The sequence below is a fragment of the Aythya ferina genome (assembly GCF_964211825.1).
Source record: "Aythya ferina genome assembly, chromosome: 15".
Classification (NCBI taxonomy): domain Eukaryota; kingdom Metazoa; phylum Chordata; class Aves; order Anseriformes; family Anatidae; genus Aythya; species Aythya ferina.
In genome coordinates, this window is record NC_140314.1 from 17,751,444 (window position 1) to 17,771,674 (window position 20,231).

The 20,231-nt window shown below is 37.7% G+C and overlaps 1 protein-coding gene across 1 annotated transcript; it reads right to left on the minus strand.

The window, feature by feature from the left end:
- Positions 1 to 822: 822 nt before the first annotated feature.
- ERCC4 (ERCC excision repair 4, endonuclease catalytic subunit) lies at positions 823 to 17,606 on the minus strand. Its single transcript, XM_084536402.1, has 11 exons — positions 16,828 to 17,606; positions 16,115 to 16,295; positions 13,132 to 13,327; positions 11,580 to 11,787; positions 10,330 to 10,510; positions 9,863 to 9,991; positions 9,119 to 9,229; positions 7,296 to 7,887; positions 6,444 to 6,536; positions 5,651 to 5,763; positions 823 to 4,560 (listed from the first exon to the last, which is right to left on the minus strand). Exons 1-11 carry the CDS (start codon positions 16,999 to 17,001, stop codon positions 3,827 to 3,829), a joined length of 2,712 nt encoding a protein of 903 aa, XP_084392528.1. The 5' UTR covers positions 17,002 to 17,606; the 3' UTR covers positions 823 to 3,826.
- Positions 17,607 to 20,231: the final 2,625 nt, after the last annotated feature.

The window sequence follows — 20,231 nt, forward strand, 5'->3', positions numbered from 1 at the left end:
ACAGAATATTTAGAAATACAATTCTATAATAGAAGTTTTGGAGAGGATGACTTAAAGAAAAAAAAAGTGAGGAAAATGTGTATACAGTAATTATCCATAAGTTTGATTGTATATATTGCCAGTGCTTATATTTTCAAGTTAAGAAGGTAGATCAGTCAAGTAGATGTTAAGGATTTTATATCAAAAACAACAACAACAACAACAGAACAGGTTTATGCTTGTGTTAATTCTGCGAACATCCAGGATTCTTGCTATTATATCAAGAAAGAGTAAATGTGATATAATTACGAAGTATTACGAAATCCTGTAGCAATAATTTCTCATTTTTTCAGATTATAACTCTACTTGCATTTCTTAATACTGCATACTGTAGAAAACAGATCAACTAAATATTAATTTAATTTAGACTATCTTTGCGTAAGAGCTAAAAAGAACTTCTTCCTAGAACAGCACTTACAAAAGGATTGTAACCCTTGGCAGCACACAATTTATGGAGCCTGAAATAAAAACTGTCAATTGGTTAAGCAATGCATGACAAGTTTCTTTAACAAGCCTCTTCTTACGTTTCTTTATGCTGTTTGGCACAACAAAAATGTATTAATTCAGTAACTTTTATGACAGCTTTTGAATTCTATTCTGCAGTCACAGAAGTGGAATTCTGGATGACTAAGGAAAGTTTCAGAGACAGATGTTTTTATTTTTAAAAATTATTTATGGTTGTGCTGTCAGTCTGCAAATGAAAAAGCTTCACAATCATAAAAAGACTTGCATTCAAACTTTTGCACTTCTTTTAGAAGTCGCTGCTTTTCCACAGTATGGCTGTATGTTTTATAAACAGATTTCTCTGCAGCTGGCTTATATTTAACTTTTTTTTTTTTTAAAGCAATTAATATAGCTGGGACTAGAAATGCCCTACATGTTCATACAGAAAAAAGTCATTTTGAAGATAAAGTTTGTTTTGGTTAGGGAACTGCTCAGACAACAGGGCAAGCAAAAGGCCTTCTTGGCAGTTGTAGCTAGAAACTGCAAGTGTCACCACTACTGGAAATAGTATCTGGATAACCAGATAACTTAAACATGCAAACTACAACACAACCTATCCTGTGCAAAATAACGTTTGCCAATATAAGCTGCATTTGTTCCAAAGAGATTTTGTTTTTATTGTTACTCTACAAGAAACATTGAGCAAGCAAAGCCTAGGAGAAAGCTCAGAAACAAACAGCTTGCTAACTTACTTCCAAATGTTGCATAAATCACGGCAGTTTCATGTATTAAGTGTCTATTTGTTTTTAGATAGCACAAACTATCTAACAGTAATGGCAATTAAACATAAAAGTAAAGCAATGACAACGTATGCAAAATTTCTTTACTTTTGATGAAAGCAAGCTAAAGAACACTCTAAGGCCAGGGAAGACATCATACAGATTTTCATTATTTACCCAAAATACTTTGTTGTGTCTGCATACAGGTGAAGTGTGACTCAGTGGTTTGGTTATTTCAGCATTAAGGGGTTTCACAACACAAGGTATCTCCCCTATCTGTTCACAATTAGTACCTACTGCCCCAGACGGACAAACCACTGACTTGCATTTACAGATTACTATAACCTAAACTGTAATCTAACCTCATAAAATAAGATACCCACTCACAAGTAATAAAGCCATACAATAATTGCAGTACAATTTAAAGAAAAAATCATGCAACAGAAAAAAAAATCACAGTAATTCTACACAAACAAAATGAAATTTAATCTAATTATTTATTGATTGCTTTTATGACTTTGATCTAGCATAAAAAACAAAGCTATAATTTTTTTTTAACCTCTTCACATACCTTTCATTTTCACCTTACACAAATCCAAGGGAAAAAAAAAACAACAAACAACATTGCATGACAAAGCTGACATGCAATGTATCTGGAAAAAAACAACAACAACAAAAACAAACAAACCAAACCAAATAAACAGTTAATATCTTAATGAACAATACATATTTGGAAAGGTTGTTCAGCTTCTTTTTTTGTACCAAGCTCTATAGGACATGCATTCAAGATAGTTACGCTTTAGTACCACTTTCTGTTTTCTTAGCACCACTTTAATGGCATTCTCAACACCAAATATTTCTGACCTTACTGCGTTGAATAAGAAAATCTCATGGAAAATCTTCCTTCTATATTAAACGAAATAAATTAGAATACAGGGCAACAGAAACCCTCATCCCAGCTACACTTTAAACATAAAAGATGTTCAGATCTCAATACAAACAAATCAGAAACAACACGTATGTACAATTACCATAATGTTAAATTACATTTGTTTAAATTAATGAATTTAAATTTTGTTATTGATCTATTTAATACTGAAATTTGCACCTGCAGAATAATCTTCACGTTGGAAATATGTCACAGCTCAAGACTATAAATTAACAAATTCATAATTCACACTTAAAATGCACAGCATACTTTAAATCTTAAAGTACACAATACAGTTTTTACTGAACTTGAATACAAAAAATTAATACTTTCTCCTTTAATTATAGAAGTCATATGTGTCATTAGAATTAGAATCTTACTAATATATATATGCAAGTCATGACATACAAGATTTTGTAAACAGCCAACATGAATACGTTAGAATAATTGGTAATGACCCATCTTTTAGCAATTGCAGTTTGTTATAGAGCTGTCATATCAAAGCTCAGTGCATAATACTTGTTTTTAACAACATTCATTTTCACAAACTATTAAAAAAAATCATGTCTTCTCCCTGCTTTATGCTACATAGAATGCTAAAAGATACCTTCCAAGTGACAATAGCTTTACTGAATTTATTGACAGATGGTCTATTTAAGATATTAAAATGCAAGTGCAATATGACATAGGAATAAGACAATATTGGAAGAACTGTTAAGACGTTCAGAAAACTTCTGCATTATACGAGAGGAAATATTCTCTGGTATAAAAGAATTGTCCCAGTTGTATACCTATATTTCTGCTTTAAAGTGAATGAGGTGAAAGAGCTATCAAAACTGACTGAAAAGTAAAGTATCTTGTAAGTATAAATAAGGCACATTGAGAATAATGTTGTATTGTGCCACCATGGACATGCCACACTGTCCAATCAAGACCAAAGGAATGCACTTTACAAGATGTAGTAAGACAGAGCTGTATCAATTTTGGAATGTCAAAAATGACTATAACTTCTAGTAAAGAAAGCAAATATAATGGACAACATACCATACAATTACAGTTTACTGTGATGAATGTTTATGATGAAGTTCTAAAATTCATGATTGATTCCAAGTATGTTCTTCTAAAGTACATGTAGTTAAACTCCTGGAAAGCGATCATGATGTGTTTCAAACAGCTCCACCACTGTCAGTGGAAAACTGGCAGTTTCAAAAAAGCAAGACATTAATAATAAAAACAACAAAAGCAAAGTGATATGATGCATCAGGTGACACAATTAATCAAAACGTACATTTTTTGCTTTAACAAGACATAGCTTTCAAAAGAAAGCACCTCTATCAATTAGTCTTAGCACTTAATTTTAATGGGCTTGATGAAGAATTTTATTTCATTCAGTGCTAATATAGAATTTATTAAAGTGCTATAGGAAGAATAAAAAGTATTTGTGTTTCTCCATTAAAATGTTATTTTCCTCGTAAAGCTTGCCTACAGTAATAATTAAATGTTAAAACTGATGGAACAGCATTAGCAGGAAACAGTTGGTTAACATAGAGGGCATTCGTTAAAATATTTCATGTGCCTTGCCGAAGTCCTGTGTGAGAAAAGCTCATCTACAACTTATGTTGTTCAGTTCCATTAGTCATCTTTTGTTTTTTTCTTTAGATATTGCCTCTCTGTAGGTCATGTGAATAAAGTCATACAGTTGTGTGGCATTGATGGTATTACCCAAAATTTCAGAGAGTTTATCCTTTGACAGAGTCACTAATTCTGTAATGCTTTTTACGTGGTTCATTAAGGCACGACAGTTTTTTGCATTAATACCTGGCATTTTTAGTAGAAAGTCCTGAGGGCCAGGGTTATACTTGTCTGACTCGGGAAGAGTTTCAGAATCTGCTGTTACAGCCATTGCTGTTTCTGCATCAGGTTGTGGATGGTTTTGTTTTAACTCTTCAAACAGTTCGGCAGTAGCATGGGGAGAAGGACACCACAGGATACGTAACTTTGGGAAATGGAGTGTAAGAAGAGTTAGTTTAGAAGTAACATCACTACTGGAAATCTCCTGATGTAGAGAACCTTGTGGAATCAAGGAGAAAGGTTTGTTAGGATCAAATTCAATCAGAAGAATCGGTCGCTTATAGTAACGGGACATCGAAATGCATTGTGAATACAGTCTTCCATTGTTTAAGGAACCAATAAGATCACTGATACTTTTCCGCTCTACACAGACATCAGGAGTTAAGATATAATCTCCAACTTCCAAAGTAACAGGCTCAATGTCAATACCACGACGATGAATCAGTGATGGAAGCTCACTACGAAATTCCCGCATGTCCACTATTATAGTTTGTTGAGTACTCTTCTGTTCCTGTCCACCTGAAGAGCAAAATAAAGAGTTAACCAAACTAACACATGACCTCCAACTCTAGTTATCCCATGTGATGCCAACACTTCCGTAACGGATGAACTTCACCTTTCACATTATACCTCAAATTCAGCAGTATAATAAATCTAGACTTTATTTAATTTTAAACTTTAAAGACAAATGAGTTGCCACATTATATACTATAGTTTATGAAGTATGCTCTGCAGTTTAATAGAACTATCATGTTACCTTCTACACGCTGTGTAGTGACAACAAGATATATTAAACTGTAGAGGAAAATTACTTAAACACGTGAAGAAAATGTTTAAAATGTTTCCTGCAAAATCAGATAATGAAGCTGCTGCTTTTTATTTCCAGCTGTTTCCCATAGAAATATGGCATTTCATTGTAGAAGATATATTTCAACTTCTATAGATCTATCTGTAAAAGGACACATGAAAAGATCGCAGCATTGAGGTGACGAAAGACATCACAGCAAAGATTAGAGAGCATATGGTAATGAAGAGCAAGATTTAAAAAAATTACAACTAAGAAAAATAGAGGCAAAGCTGTAAAGATGAAGACACAGTACACATCAGAAGAAGGGAACAAAAATATGGTTAGAAATGCAACAAAAGTAAAAAAAAAGATGCTTTATGGGAAAGAAATACAAATACATGATCTGCAGTTGTTCATTCAGGTAATCTGTTTCACCAAGATAAGAAGTCCCAAACATTGACTAGTTCAAGAACAAAACACATCACTTGACTTTCTGTAGACTTCAGTTTTAATGTTTTAATGTCTTTCCACCTCATTACAGGCAACAGGCTGCCCAGAAACAATCCAAATGGTATCTGTCTTAATGGTAAAATACTTCCTTAATCTATAATTTCTTTTTTAAAACAAAACAAACAAACAAACAAACATACTGCACTGCTATTTCAGAACAACAGCGAGAGATGCACTAAGGTAATGCTTCTTTTCCATCAGGATTGTAGAATCCACGTGCCTCTACCACCCAGATGCTTTGGACAGGATTTAAACAAAATAGGTTACAAGCCTCAGCTCAGAGCTGCGAGCCCAGCTTCAGAAACCACTCACCTGCTTTGCGTGTGTCAGTGGAAACAGAGGCAGGTTTAGCATCTCTCAGAAGATCTAAGTTTGTTTCATCTCTTCCTTCTCTTTCTTCAGGAACAACCATAGTGGCCCTTTCTCTAAGGAACAACAAACAAAGAATCACTGAAAAATTGCAATTATATATGATGAATACTTCATAACATATACTGTTCACTGAGATGTAAAATTACATGTAGTTGAATACTAATTGCAAACCCAACTAGAAACGCAATTCATTAGGATTTCCAGATTGTTTGGGCTAGATTCTGAACTTTTATTTTCAATTTGTAGTGCTTCTGAGCATCTCTTTATATTTTTTGAATTTCACAGAGCACATAAAACAAAAGAACTAATGACTAGTACTACGAGTATAACCCAGTGAGAAGACATTATCTCATGCAGTCTAAGAAAATAATTGGTTTGGTCCTGAAAACTACTTAAGTCATGAAAGCCTTCGAAATACCTTACAACATAGGTTACCTGCAGAAAAAAACACATTTTCAGTAGTTTCTCAAAAGGAGAATCTTAAACAATCAAGTAAAAATACCAGTTATACTGGGTAGTCTTTGAACCTTCATATTAAAAAGCCAAAATATCAGGTACTCTGCAAAGGAAGGTTTTGTTTTTTTTTTCCCCATCGATAAGAAAATTCTCTTTAAGAAGCAATTGAATTAGGAGTTTACCTAAAGCCTTCACACAGTTAAGAACTTCACCATTTGAAATGTGAGCACTTAAGGGAATTATGTAAGAAATTAGTAACAAAGGTTAATTTTGTTACCGAATGAGTTTTTCAAAGGCTTCCTTCTCTTTTCTCAGTGCTGTCAGATAGCGCTGTTCTTCTGTTGAGCTTCCATATATGAGGAAATACACCCTGTATGTTTAGAGGGGAAAAAACCCACAGAACTATTTAGTAAATTAAAAAAGACACCAAAAAATGGTATTTAAGATTAGTAGTAGCAGTAAGTGCCTGAAAAGTTGATATTTGCCTTAAAAAGGTAAGCTGAAAACATCATCTTTTTTTCTGCAAAAATACTCCAGACTCAGCAACAAAAAACCTTATATCCATTTTTCTCTTTTTTCTTAAGAAGAAATAGGCTTACTGAAATTTTGAGATTCAACCAGGGTAGACTCAGATTTCGGTCAGACACAAAGCAAATATAACGAAGAAGTTACTTTCTTACTATTTTTAAAATCTTCCCAGAAGACTATGTATAACAAACTACAATCTGCAATTGTCCTGATTTAGAAAAAAAAAAAAAAAAAAAAAAAGGAAAAAAGAAAAACAAAAACAACAAAACATACAAGACTTCAAATCGTGTGTTTGCATGGGGGTATCTTATCTTCTACATAGAACAAACTGCCTTTTATAGAATGGACATTTTATTACAAGTGTGTTTCTGTTATTAAGGGACTAAATACCTAGTGGGATGTAAAAATTATCTTGCAATTACATTCGACATAGTTTTGTTTAAAATTAAGAAGAAAGCTAATCGGGAATTAAAAGGTAGCTTAAGAAACTCACTAGATGTATTTTGTGCCTTGACTGTCAGAAGTGCACAATAGGTATTTTTTTTCATTTGAGACTAAAATTAGACCAAGAACAGTCTTGATTATCACCAAGTTCACTTGCCTCAAAGGCTTTCCAGGCCTGCTTGCCTTGTAGATTTCCAGCTGCCGAACAAAAGTCAGCTCTGCATCATACAGCACAACATATCTTGGTTCTACTTCATGCAGTACCCTGGTGAGAGAATAGGGATCACTGCAACCCTGCAACGGATGAATAATTGTGAGTGGGTTTTTGAAAATACCGTAGTAAGAATCTGAAGGTAAGTTCACAGGGAAATCTTCAGGAATTGTCTCATCAATACTGCCTTCTTGGCTACTGCTTAACTCTTTGTTATCTTCCACATCCAGCTCCTCTTTGCTTTCCTCCTCAGTTTTCCCTATCATTTGGATTATAGTCCGGTCTTGCTGCTTCTTGTGTTTATTTTGTTTTGAAGAAGTTGCGAGTTTGTTTTTTTTGGCTTGAGGCCCTGTGTCTGGTCTGGAATTTCCTTTGGACTTGACAGCTTTTCTGTCCTTAATCCACACATCTCCAGCTTTCTCATCCTTTCCGAAGGTTTTATTATACAGTCTCATTAAAAAGGCTTCTGCTCCATCAGTAATATACTCCCTGAGCTGTGCACAAGCTCGGTCATCACTGGCACAAATAAGCACTTGCCCTGCAGTCAAGAAACAATATCATGTTTATAATCTGTTATGATGTACTTCTTTTAATCCAGCTACAAGACATCTTGAGCAAATTGTTTTAAATGATCCTAGAAGTGTGCCTACCAAATGCCTTTTACACTTGGTGGTCACAGTTGTTCTGGACTTCCAGGGAGTGTAAATTGCATCATAGTTTGTATTAAACCAAGATTAGAGAAGGTTAATAAAAGTTCAGCATTCCTTAGTCTTACACTATCTAAAACAGTAAGTTTTTTCTTTTGACCATTTGAAATGAAGCAAATACAGCACGGGCTGAAATATACTCAGATGCTTTCTTTTTATTTATTTTTTAAATGTGGGATAAGAAAGGACTTAATTGAGACTGTTTTAGTTTTCAGCCTTTGTCAGCTGTGTTAGGGAGTCCAAAAAATACATGTTTCACACAGTATTATTGACATTTGTGGGCCTTGAATAACAATTCTCTGCAAGCTGACTCAGATAAACTCCTACAACACTAGGTTAGAGTGCCAGTTCTTATCCATAGTCAGAACACTGTGGGTGGGAGAAAAGGGCACTTTTTTACCCTTGCTATTTCCTAAAATAAAACTTGGTGAAATTTAAGGGGATGAAAAGTCCTAAAATAGGAAAGGCAGCAACACGGTTAGTTAGAAACACACTCGCCTTCTTCTCTCTACCCAAGAAGCTGCATCTCCTGAAGAAGTGATTTTTAGGTGCCCAAGAAAATGTATGAGATGGAATGGGCAATAGATGGAACTTCTGTTTCTTTGACCCTGAGCATCAATTACTATAGTTCTAGCCATCTGCAGCTCCATGCCCCTCCACAATCCAAGCAAGGGCGCTTGTCTGAACAGTTCAGGGAGAACTGTGTAACAGACCGATACAGCTTGTAAAGCTATGAAACAGTTCTATTTCTGCATTACTCTAACTGCTGTAGAAGACTGGAACATGTACAAGTTGCCTCGTTATTTAGAATGAAGACCACAGCAGATGAGATCTTTTGATTTGCACTGGGATAAACTGAATAGATGATTGTCTTAGAACTATTTATCCTACCAGTGAGAATACAAGTATATAAAACACTTTGTCTTAAGTCTATAAATTACTGTTTCAAACCAGCTCTTTAGTATAATCACAGTAAAGAATTTGAGCAATCCCTCTCAAAAGTCAAATAGAAGAGAAAATCAGATGTACGGTGAAAACTTATTTCGTTTAGTATTTTCTCACCTGGACCACCGAAGTCTTCACTGTTCTTATTCTCATTTTCAATCTCATTCAGTACTTCTCTCAAAGCTTCCCATTTTGGGTTACTTTCTAGCACCAATTCCCTTTTCAGTTCTGAAACAAAGATTAAACATAGCAGCTTTTACAGCCAAAATACCCTTCAGAACTTTAAATTAGTGGTTCAATGTCAATGCTGCGATGGTTGTTGGCAAGTACAATATTCAACAGTCTACATATGTGACTTGTTTTGCTGATCAGGTAGGAGAGCACTCTTACAGAATCATTAAAAACGGGGAAAAATGCTCTAATGAATCATTTAACTAAACTTTAACTTTAACTAAAAAAGTTAAAGTATTGACTTGTTCTTCAATTCTGAAACTCTTGAATAAAATACATACATACATACATACATATATATATATATATATATAGTAATGGCAGCTTCTTATCCCTTCATATAAAATGCAAAAGATCAAGCTGAAATCTATGTAATTCAGTAACAATCCATAAAAGCTCTCCCAATGATCAGCTGAGTAAGCTGAGAAGAATGCCTTATTTGAGCATGACTGGTTTTTTTGTTTATTGTATGCTTTTTGAACAAAGACTATGTCTCAATATATCCCAGCTACCAGACTGAGGTCTAGAGCTGTGTAAGATCTTGTAAAAAAAACACAGCATAAGTAATAATATACAGAGTGTTTGAAATTGTGTTGCACTCTCAAACTTAAAATTAGGAGCGATCAGTACCATTTTCCTTCTTTACATCACTGTTTCCAGAGACTTTGCCTTTCTGATTCAGTTTTTCATCTGCAATGCGATAAACTCTTGCTCGAGCATTTACAAACATTGAAGTACTGGAGTCAAGAAACAGCCAACCTAAAGAGAAAAAGAAAACATTAATTGTTTGACATTTGAAGTGTACATGCTTCAGACATTTCCAATAATAGCCTCACATCTCTCATCTGGATTACCTGTGCTACCTGCTTACTATATAATTACTAGCTTAATAAAAGACAGAAATGTGATGCAAGTCTCATGCTGTTAACAGCAGTTAAGTGGGAAGATGAAAGCATTATCTGTCAATAAAAACCTACGCCCATATGGCTGGTTATATAAAACCTAACTAGATACCTTCATATGTTTAGGAATGTTAATTAAAAATATCATCATTTCTCTGTTTCATGCATTAACTTGTATGGTTATTCAGTGTTTACCTGAATTCTCACCAAAAGCTTTTTCACTTGCTTTCAGTGACTCCAGAAGATTGAGGAAAGTGACACAATCATACTGAGTTAGATATTGTAACAAAGTACGTAGTATTTTCAAATCCTGGACCAAAGATTTTGTCTTAGCTCCAAGTTGATGCCAGAGAGGATCTAAGTAGTGACGTACTGTCTAGAAATATAAATTGGAAAATTCAGGATGTCAGACTTCTACTATACTAATCAACATAGAAATGCCCTTACTTTCCTTTACAGGAGATGCCACTTGCCACTTTTTATCCCAACTGGGATAAAAAATAGCCAAGTCCAGATGTGATGGTGAGACATTTATTTTGATGAGTAACCATTTTTTGCGAAGTTACAATACAGATGCTATTATGTAAAGTCATAAATTCAACAAATACATGCAATCCAATGATTAGCAGCTATATATAATTTAATGCTTTCAGTACATATTTTCTTTTCTATGTTAAGAGAAAAAAAAAGGTAATATAAGTTAAAAAAAAAAAAAAGGAAAAATCTTATTTTACTGGTACTGGCCTATGCCTTTAGTGTTTAGCATTCTTTATTTAGCAAATAGAAAACATTAAAATGTAATTTAATTTTCAAATTAAGACGAGTATGATGCAGATACACAACGTAGAAAGCCACAGGAATAAAAGCCTCCAGATTTTTTCAAGTACAGAAGGCTTCACATCAATGATAAGTATCAGTTAATAAGTATTTCGCTATGGTGGTTGAAATTTATGATTTTACCCTACAGAAAGCATATGCATGCCAAACATGTTGCAGATCTGTCCATTATAACACTGCACACACAGTTAATGGACATATACGATGGTTAAAAATACAACAGATGCATGCATGTGCATATTATTTACACAAGCGTTCTTTACAGTGCTTCTCCTAATAAAGAAAATAGAAAATACAGGTATGAAATTCAAATGAATGGGGGGAGGCAATAATACATACCTATCTCTAAATAATATTATTATTATATTATTACACCAACCACAGATCAGGATGTTCTTGATACAGGGACTTTTCAAATGAAAGGCGAACAATCATACTAATTCACTCAATCATATTCAATTCAATCATACTAAATCCTACTAGTAACCATAACATCAGCTGCTGGTTACTTATTTATTTTATAAATAATATTTTTGTTTGCATGATGGATAGTTTGAAGATCTATGTTCCTTTATAATGAGGCATATCAAAACAATCAAAATAGTTACCTTGTCAAAAGGTTTACCAATAGCATTTTCTAAAGATAGATCTTCTACTTCAAGAGCTGGATTGTAACGTTTGAGCTCTCTCAAACATGCATTCAAAATGTCCAGGACTGAAGTCTGGATAGCAAGCATAGCAGGGGTCATTGACACATGTATTTCCACCACTTCAGGTTTATGCTTCTCTAAAAATGAGTTCACCGCTATATGAAATCTATGAGGAAAAACAGCTTATTAGGTTTCACATGAATGTTTTGCTTGATACCGTAATTATAAAGAAGATCATATAAACTAAAGTTACAAATGATTTAAATGTAAAGTAAGCTAAATGCAAGATGAATCCACTTCTACAGATGCAAAGACTGCAGTCTTATGAATGGTCTCATAAAACCATCTGATGATTTCATGATTATGACTGTTCTCATTCTAGGCATGTGAGTCTGTAGCTATGGTGACTGATCCATGGAGAACTACTGCACTAGATTCCACATCATCATTACAAGTAACAAACCTCAAAGGAAAAACAACAACAACAAAAACCTCATAAGGAAGAAAATGTAATGGGCTCACAAATCCCTTGGAGTCACATGGATCTGCTGGCAGATAATTTAACATCCCCAGCTTTGGATAAGCAGCAGGTCCTTGTTCCAACACAGCCTCTGTAAGCCAATCTGACCACGCAGTTACAAAGGTGCCAGCTGATTTTACGAACAGAATAAGGCACGGAGAAGAACACTATGTCTGAAGAACTCTGAAACTCAATGAGCATTTTCCTTACTTTGTGCTGCACCCTCAGGTCTTATCATGGTTCAGAAGGCAAGGAGGAAAATTCAGAGAGCTTTGTGTTGTTCATTTCTGCATCTTTGTAATTCCAAAAGATAGAGTTTATAACGCAGAGCGTGAGTACATGAGATCTACGTTCTAGACTGGACAGAAAAAAAAAATAGGCAGACCTCCTGCTCAAAGCAAGAGCATTGAATGTGTAATCAGCTGAATTGCCCAGTCCTATTTCAGGCTCTGCTCCTGGGAGACTTAATGCATGCCACAAACTTGGCAGCTTGGTTTCCATCAGTCATCAAGAAATATTCTTTATATACCACATACATTAAAAGGAAAATTAAAACAAAACAAAACACACCCTGGTACAAAGAAATAAATATCCATAGAGTTTCGCCACAATCAGAAAAAAATATACTTCTATGAACAGTGAAACTGTGAGACTGTGTTCCTGTTACTTCATGGTTTAAATTATCTGTTCAGTAAATTATGTTTTTCTTAAGCTATTTAGCTTATCACTTTCTGCTGTGATTTCTACTGGCTAAAAAAAACAGCTATACTGTAAGGTTCAGCCTCCTAAAGTTTTAATTCGAGTCTATTTTCGAAAATAGAAATTTAGGTATGTGACATATATTCTGTCACAAATTGAATGAAATTAGTTCCAGAATACAAATAGGGAATGGAGATAAGCAGTTTGGCTACATAAACCTCATTTTGTTAGGAATCCATAGTAGCAACCTTAATAATTATAAGATTTCAATGAAATAAAGAAGTATCTTACCTTGGCCACAGGTAAAGTTTCCTGACAAAAAGATTTCGCATCACTCTTTCCACGTGGCAAAAGCCAGTGTTAAATGCGACCGCATTATCTGTAAAAGCTTTAATGAAACCTTGCTTGTTCTTCTGGCGATAAAGCCGCAAGATAAATGCTTCCTGACAGGACTCAATGATTCTGTGTGCCTTGTATACCAAAATGCCTGGCAAAATAAAAGGTTTCCAAGTTACAAAGGAGTAAAGAGAACTTGAATACTGTATACATTTTCCAAGTCTGTCTTACTCTTCTGTTTTTGTTAAATAAAGTACAATAGGAATTTCAAACTAAAATGACACTGAACAAACTATTATGAGTTCAAACCAAGTGATTCCTCAGTTTCAGTACCATGGAATCTCCCAGTAACAGAGCTGGGTTAATGATGCATCTTGAGCCAAAAAAAAGCTTGCATTCAAATGGCAGGACCTAACAGCTTCGAAAATTCTTTACTCTTAAAGAAAAACTCGAACACTTGAATTCATGCTTTTTGACAGGGAGAAGAGCAAATACAAGATGTAACAGTATTTTTGCAATACAAGTTTGATAAGTTCAAGACCGTGAGTTTTGAATTCTTTTATTACACAAGTTCTGTAGTTAAGTTGTCAAATATGCTTTTTTTGATAGCAGTTCAAGTATTTGTGATACTCAAAGAACTTCTAAAACATTTCTGGTGCTTTTTCCCCCCTTCTGTGAACATATTCCCACTTGAGGACGGAAGGGACCTTAAACTGAGTGATTACACCAACATTTTTCTTAATGGCTATGGGTATTAGGAAAAAAAGATTTATCGTACACATTTTAGTACAGAGAAATGAAACAATAGTTGAACTACATCAAGCATATTGATGTAAACACTTTTGGGATTTACATTTCACTCAGCCAAAACCTTTTAAAACCAAGGCTTATTCTTCCTCATACTTAATTGTGTAAAATAGCACATTGTATTTTTTCCACTCTGCCCCTAGAGACAAGGCCTATGTGACACTTACCTGTTCACAGCTTCAATGGAGTAATAAATGCCTTTCGAAAATGGAAGCAAAAGACATCAAACAAAGGCTTCATTATGTACCTTGATGAGCTGACAAATTTACAGTGCATCTAATTTCTACAGCAAGTTTCTTCATCTCAGCATCTAGCCATTGATTTTGCTATGTCTTTGTTTTGTAAATTAGAAAGCATCTATATGAAAAGGATTTTCATTCAACTGCTAATCATTCATGATCAAGTCACTGAAAGATGGATAAAGTATTAACACATTTCTCCCACAAAGTCATGTTTTTCAGGACATAGTAACAATTACACTCATTTCTGAATATCATCAAGCTTCTCAAGATGTGACTGAATGGATATTACAGGAGACAGAGAGTTTGTTACAGGCCAATGAGACTATGAGACTATACTATTTGCTACAGCATTTCTATTTGGCCCAAACCACTAGGAGTACTTGTGCATTGCAGCGATAATTTCTTATTTTCATTCTGCTGAATTTACGAGTTTATGAGCTGTTCATTCACATGTGATTCTTCAGTGATTTTATAAACAGGATTTCTAACACTTACCAACACTTTACTGTATTTTTGCTGTTAGTTCCTCAAGAAACACTATTACAAGCTTTTGTTGGTTTTGTCACACACACATAGTATGTTTCCAATAGAAACGCACATTACCCAAACTTTAAACGAAGTCTGTAAAAACTGCTGTCACACTGACCTCCAGTGGCATTACGACGAGCATAACAACTCTGTGTCATTTCAGATCAGTAATTTAAAAAAAATTTTTTAGTTTTTTATTCCTTTCATCCACACAAAACCCAAAGATGTGTTTTGTTTTATTTTGTTTTGTATTTCCTCAGGATAAGAGGGAAAGGTGAACAGGAAGGAGCCAACGGGAAGAACAGAAATTGAAGGAGGTGCCCAGAAACTTTTTTTTTTTTTTAAGTTGGAAAAAACGGAACTGACACAAGTCTAGGTCCTTTTGTCCTAGCATGAAGCTGTTCAATCTGTTTCACAGATTTGGGTTCTAAAGGTTGACTAAAAGGAAGGAGATACAGCTTATGAAGCAAAAACTTACATTCTTCTACACAGTTAGTATTCTATTGCATTTAAACATTATAAAGATGTTAATATTTATATACCAGTAAAATATTCCTATACTTTCAGGCATCTGTTTTACTAGCTCTCCAGGCTGTAAGAGGGTTTCCAGCTTAGACAAAAACATAAGAACAACTGAGGTCAGGAGGAGAGGGGAACCAGAACATTAGAGAAAAAGACAATTGGAACATCTTTCATGTGTAACTTCTATACAACAATAAATAAAGTCACAAGCTATGCCCAAAAATCTTTAAAAAGTTTTAACAACATTATTTCATAATATTGTTATTTAGACAGCATCCAAGATGTTACAAGACGATTAGTAAGACATTGTTATTTTACTTAATGTGAAAAATCATCACAACTAATTCATTAACGCAAAAACCAGCAAGTGTGCATGGTTGATAAATATGCAATCTAAAATCAGTTTCAATCACGGGCCATTTACTGAGAGTATTCTGGACACTATTTTCTCAAGTATAATCAGTTATTTTCCTTGGAAAGCAATGCAGCCACTCTGAATTTCCATGTTTCTTACGTCATGGCATACTTTAACTGCTGATTGTTTTCCATTTTATTATTGATATCAGAAAGCCATACAGGGATATTACTCACTACCTAAAAAGAATGTGGATGTTTTCAAATTGTGCGATTAAATAATGCAAACAAGTTTAGAGCAAAGATGACCACTAAAAAACAAACAAACAAACAAACAAAAACCTACATATTTGTTCCTTTTACTTCAGTCTCTGTAAAAAAAAATAAATAAAAATTCTTCAACCTCAACATCAGTCAGTCGGACTCTTTCAAAGAATTACACATTATGTATTTTCAGTCATGGCTTGACTTCATTAAGCTCTTACCAGTAATGAGGTTTGCCGGAATTCTGTCAGTAAGGAAATCTACCACGAGGATTCGACTTGTTGCAAAGAGAACTCCTCCTTGCGTGTAAAATTCATAGCGAGTGTTACTTGCAACCTCATTGGTAACCCGCCGAGGAAGATGAACAACTCCGTCTGACCTCAGCTGATCAATAAAATACTCCTAAAACAAATGCAGTAAAACCACAACAGACTTCATTCTGACAACTGATGAAATGGATACAAAAAGAATTGCAATTAGTCTTATTTCATTAGTTTTGCAGAGCTGTCCACAACCACATAAAAACATGACAGTATAAGATACTAGGTAAGGAAGTCAGAATTATGGTGATGTTTTATTTTGATGTTTTAGTTTGCTAAGTTTCAAACCCTTTCAGGGTTTCACTTAGAAATATTAGTATTTTCAATAGCAGTTAGATAATATTTAAGAAAGTACAAGCCTCTGACACTCGATGGATCTTAAGTACCCTGAAAATTTTATCTTGCATTTTTCACTGTATTTTAACAGCTCTTTTTTTTCAGGGAGCAGGCAATTACGGCCCGAGAAGTGACAAGGGCCCGTCGCGGCCCGCCAAATCGCCGCGGAAGAGCCCCCAGCCGCCAAACCCCATCTCCAAGGCGGCAGCAGCCGGCGGGCACCCTCTGCTCGGGCCCGGGCAGCCGCTTCCATCGCTCCTTCCTCCTTCTCCCCTCACCTCCTCGGCAGGGCTCGTATTCAGCACCAGCACCAGGCTGGCGGGCTCACTGTAGAGGCGGAGGAAGCGCAGCAGCAGGCGGTCGATGCCGAGCCCGCGGGCGCACACCACCAGCCCGTCCTGGTGGAAGAGGTCCAGGAAGATCTGGCTCTCGTGTTCCAGCAGCGCCGCCATGACCGCCGGCTCCAGCCCGCCACAGCGGTGCGGTCTCCCGGCCCCGCCTCGGCCTCGCTACGGCTGCGGGAGCGGCGCCCTCAGCCGGCTGGAGGCAGTGCCTCCACTCGTAGTTGAAAGTCTTCCGAGGGCAGGGGTTAGGTACGGAGGTCAGTTTTTATTACAAATGGTTCGTTTTTAGTCACAGACTAGAGGCATTTCTTAACCAAGGAAGCTGGCTGATGAAATGTGACCTTCTGTCTTACATATAAATGTGATCTTCTGTCTTACATACCCTTGCATAACCACAAGTCTAAGAGAAACAGAGTGGTTAATGTATATAGTTCTTGTATCTTGCAAAAGAATGGTCTAGCAGTTCATGTCAAAGAGGGTTTGAAGGGTAAACCTTGAGACTGGGGTCTAGGGGATAAGAGAACAAAAGACTTTCCAAAATCTGCTGACTTTTACATGGGACAAGTCTCTGATATCTGGGATAAGAGAACAAAGGGGTTTCAAAATAACTGCGAACTATTGCATGGGGCTCTGCACGGGTCATCTCCAGCTAAGAGATGACCAAATAAGGAGAGAGGGGGAAGCTGAAGAATGACCAAAGGACAAAGCCTGGGAGGAAGACTACAAGCCTTCAGTACGAGTGACCCCCAGAGGGACCACCGGAGACCGATACGCATACTAATTTTAATATGAAGGGGGGACTGACTTGTGGAAAATGGACTCCACAGATTGTAAAGTAGGTATGTTTATTCAGCACTGAGCAGCACGGGGGTAGTCCCACCAAAGTTGTGTGCACCTGACGCAGCAACTTGCCATGGTTACATGCAGTAAACAGTTACATCTTAATGAAGGTTCACAATATACATATTCATAACCTGTCCCCACTTTGTATTAACATTAGTTCCAAGGAGTAATTTCCATAAACTCCTCCCATCTGCACTTGTACAGTGTATTCTGGTGGTGGTCTTCGGGGGTTGTGGGGATGAAGATTGATGACTTTCTTGTCACCACTAGTTGACCTTTTGTCTTTGAGCAGACTCAGTTGCTCCTTGGCTCTTGCCCATCCACAGGACCAGTTTCTGCTAGTCTCCTAAGATAGGTTCAATCTCTCATTAAGAGACTGACCTTGGTAAGGGGCCCAAGGCTTCTTGCTTTAGTTAATTTGCATAATGCACCATAGTTAGCAAAGACACGAAGTAGCATCCTAGTTTAATGCTGTCAATAGTATCCATTACCAGATCTTGTTCCCATAGTTGTTGGCTTCTGCAGTGCTTGCTGAGCACCATATCATGGGTCTTAAATGTATTGTTGGCAAGGGTATAGTAACGAAGCAGTTTTTGTCTTTCATTGGGACTTGGAAAGGCTGATCTCTCTCAAGAGCTTGATGTTGTCTGCTTTTCTTGATGGTAGCCATCATGGCCCTCAGTCTCTGGCTTGTGTGTGTTCGTGCTCATGTACGGTTTGGGAGCCTGGCTCCATGTGGTTTTTGGGTCCCGGTTCTATAGTTTTTGACTACTGTTTCTGGTTTGGGGGGAGAGATGGCTCCCTGTATTGCTCTGGCTGGCCCGCCCTGCGCCGCCCCCCTCCCCCTGCCGCCGCTGGGTGCTGCCGGCCCGCCCTGGCCCGGCCACATTGAAGCTGTGAGGAGCTGAAGAAGAGCTAGCGAAAGAGAGGTATTGCAGCAGGTAGGCTGTGCCTGTGAGGTACCTGAGGATCTGACTTTTTTTTTCTTTTGTGGCTGCTTCTTGCAGTCTCGGAGAGGTGAATCCTCTCCAGAGTGCTGAGGAAAGGCGGAGGGTCGTCAGCCCAGTCAGTGTCCCTAAGCAAGGGTCCCCCTAAGGCAAGTCTCTGAAGTGCTTCCCCTCTGTTTTAGTGGTGCTGCGGTAGGCATTGCTCAGAATCTGCTGAGGGTCTGAGGTGGGGGGGGGGGAGCTGCTTGTACACTGTTGGAGCCTGGGTTGGGGGGGAGGTTTGGAGCTGCTTCTAGACCTTTGGGGCTGGCATCGGGGGTAGGGGGTTGGGTGCAGGTTGTATACTGTAGGGGCCTGTGTTTGGGGGGGGGTTGAGGCCTGCGTCTGGGGGAGGGGTGGGAGCTGCTTGTACACGTTTGGGGCCTGCATCTGGGGGTGGCTGGGAGCTGCTTGTACACTGTAGGAGCTTGTGTTTGGGGGGGCTTGGGGGCTTCCCTCGGGGGGGGAGGGTTGGGAGCTGCTTCTGTAAGGTAGGGGGCCTGCCTTGCAGGGGTTGAGAACTGCTTGTAGAATTTGGGGCCCTGTGTCTGGGGGGGTGGGGCCTGTGTCTCAGCGGCATTAGGAACTGGTTGTACACCTTTGTGGCCTGTGTTTGGGGGGTGTGGGTGCCTGTGCCTGGGGGAGTTGGGAGGTGCTTGTACACTCTAGGGGCCTCCATTTGGGGGTCTTTGGGGCCTCCCTTTGAGGGGGAGGGAGTTGGGAGTTGGGAGTTGGTTGTACACCTCTGCATCCCATGTCTTGGAGGGGGCGGGGGGTTGGGACCTGTCGCTGAAGGGGCGGGTTGTGAGCTGCTTGTACACCTTTGGGACCTGTGTCTGGGGGGGGGCTGGGTCTGGGGCCAGTGTCTGGGTGGAGTCCAGTTCTTGGGAGGGGGTGGTGGGGTAGGAGCTGCTTGTGGGCAGTTGGGGTCTGCATCTGGGTGTGGTTGGTGCCTGCTTCTGTTGGCAGTTTGGGGCCTGCTCGTAGACTTGTGCAGCCTGGGTTTGGGGGCTTTTCTGTAACGTTTGGGGCCTGCATTTTTGCTTTGGGATGCATCTTGAGCTTTTGAGGCCTAGCTGTAGCATTTGGGGCCTGCATCTGGGGCTTTTCTGTAGCGTTTTGGTTGCGTATTTGTGATTTGGGGCCTGTATCCAGGGTTTTGCCTTTTTTGTCGTTTCCGTCTTTGTGTCTGTGTGTTTCATTGTTGGTTGTGTGGGGTTAGGGGCAGTTTGGGGTTTGGATTAAGGTCAGTGTCATTAGCGTTAGGGGGTTGATAATAAGGGTTAGGGTTGTGGTTAGAGTTGTTAGGTTTAAGGGGAATAAGGATTTCAGGGTAAGGGGTAAAAATGTTGTTTTTGCGCAGTTACATCCTTTAGGGGGAAGGAAGGTGGTATTGAGATATGCTTGCGGTGATAAGACAGCTTAACAGTGTGAAATGTGTTCATCTGATTCGTGTCAATATGGAACAATGCTAGGGCCGCATGATATGATGAAATGTGACCTTCTGTC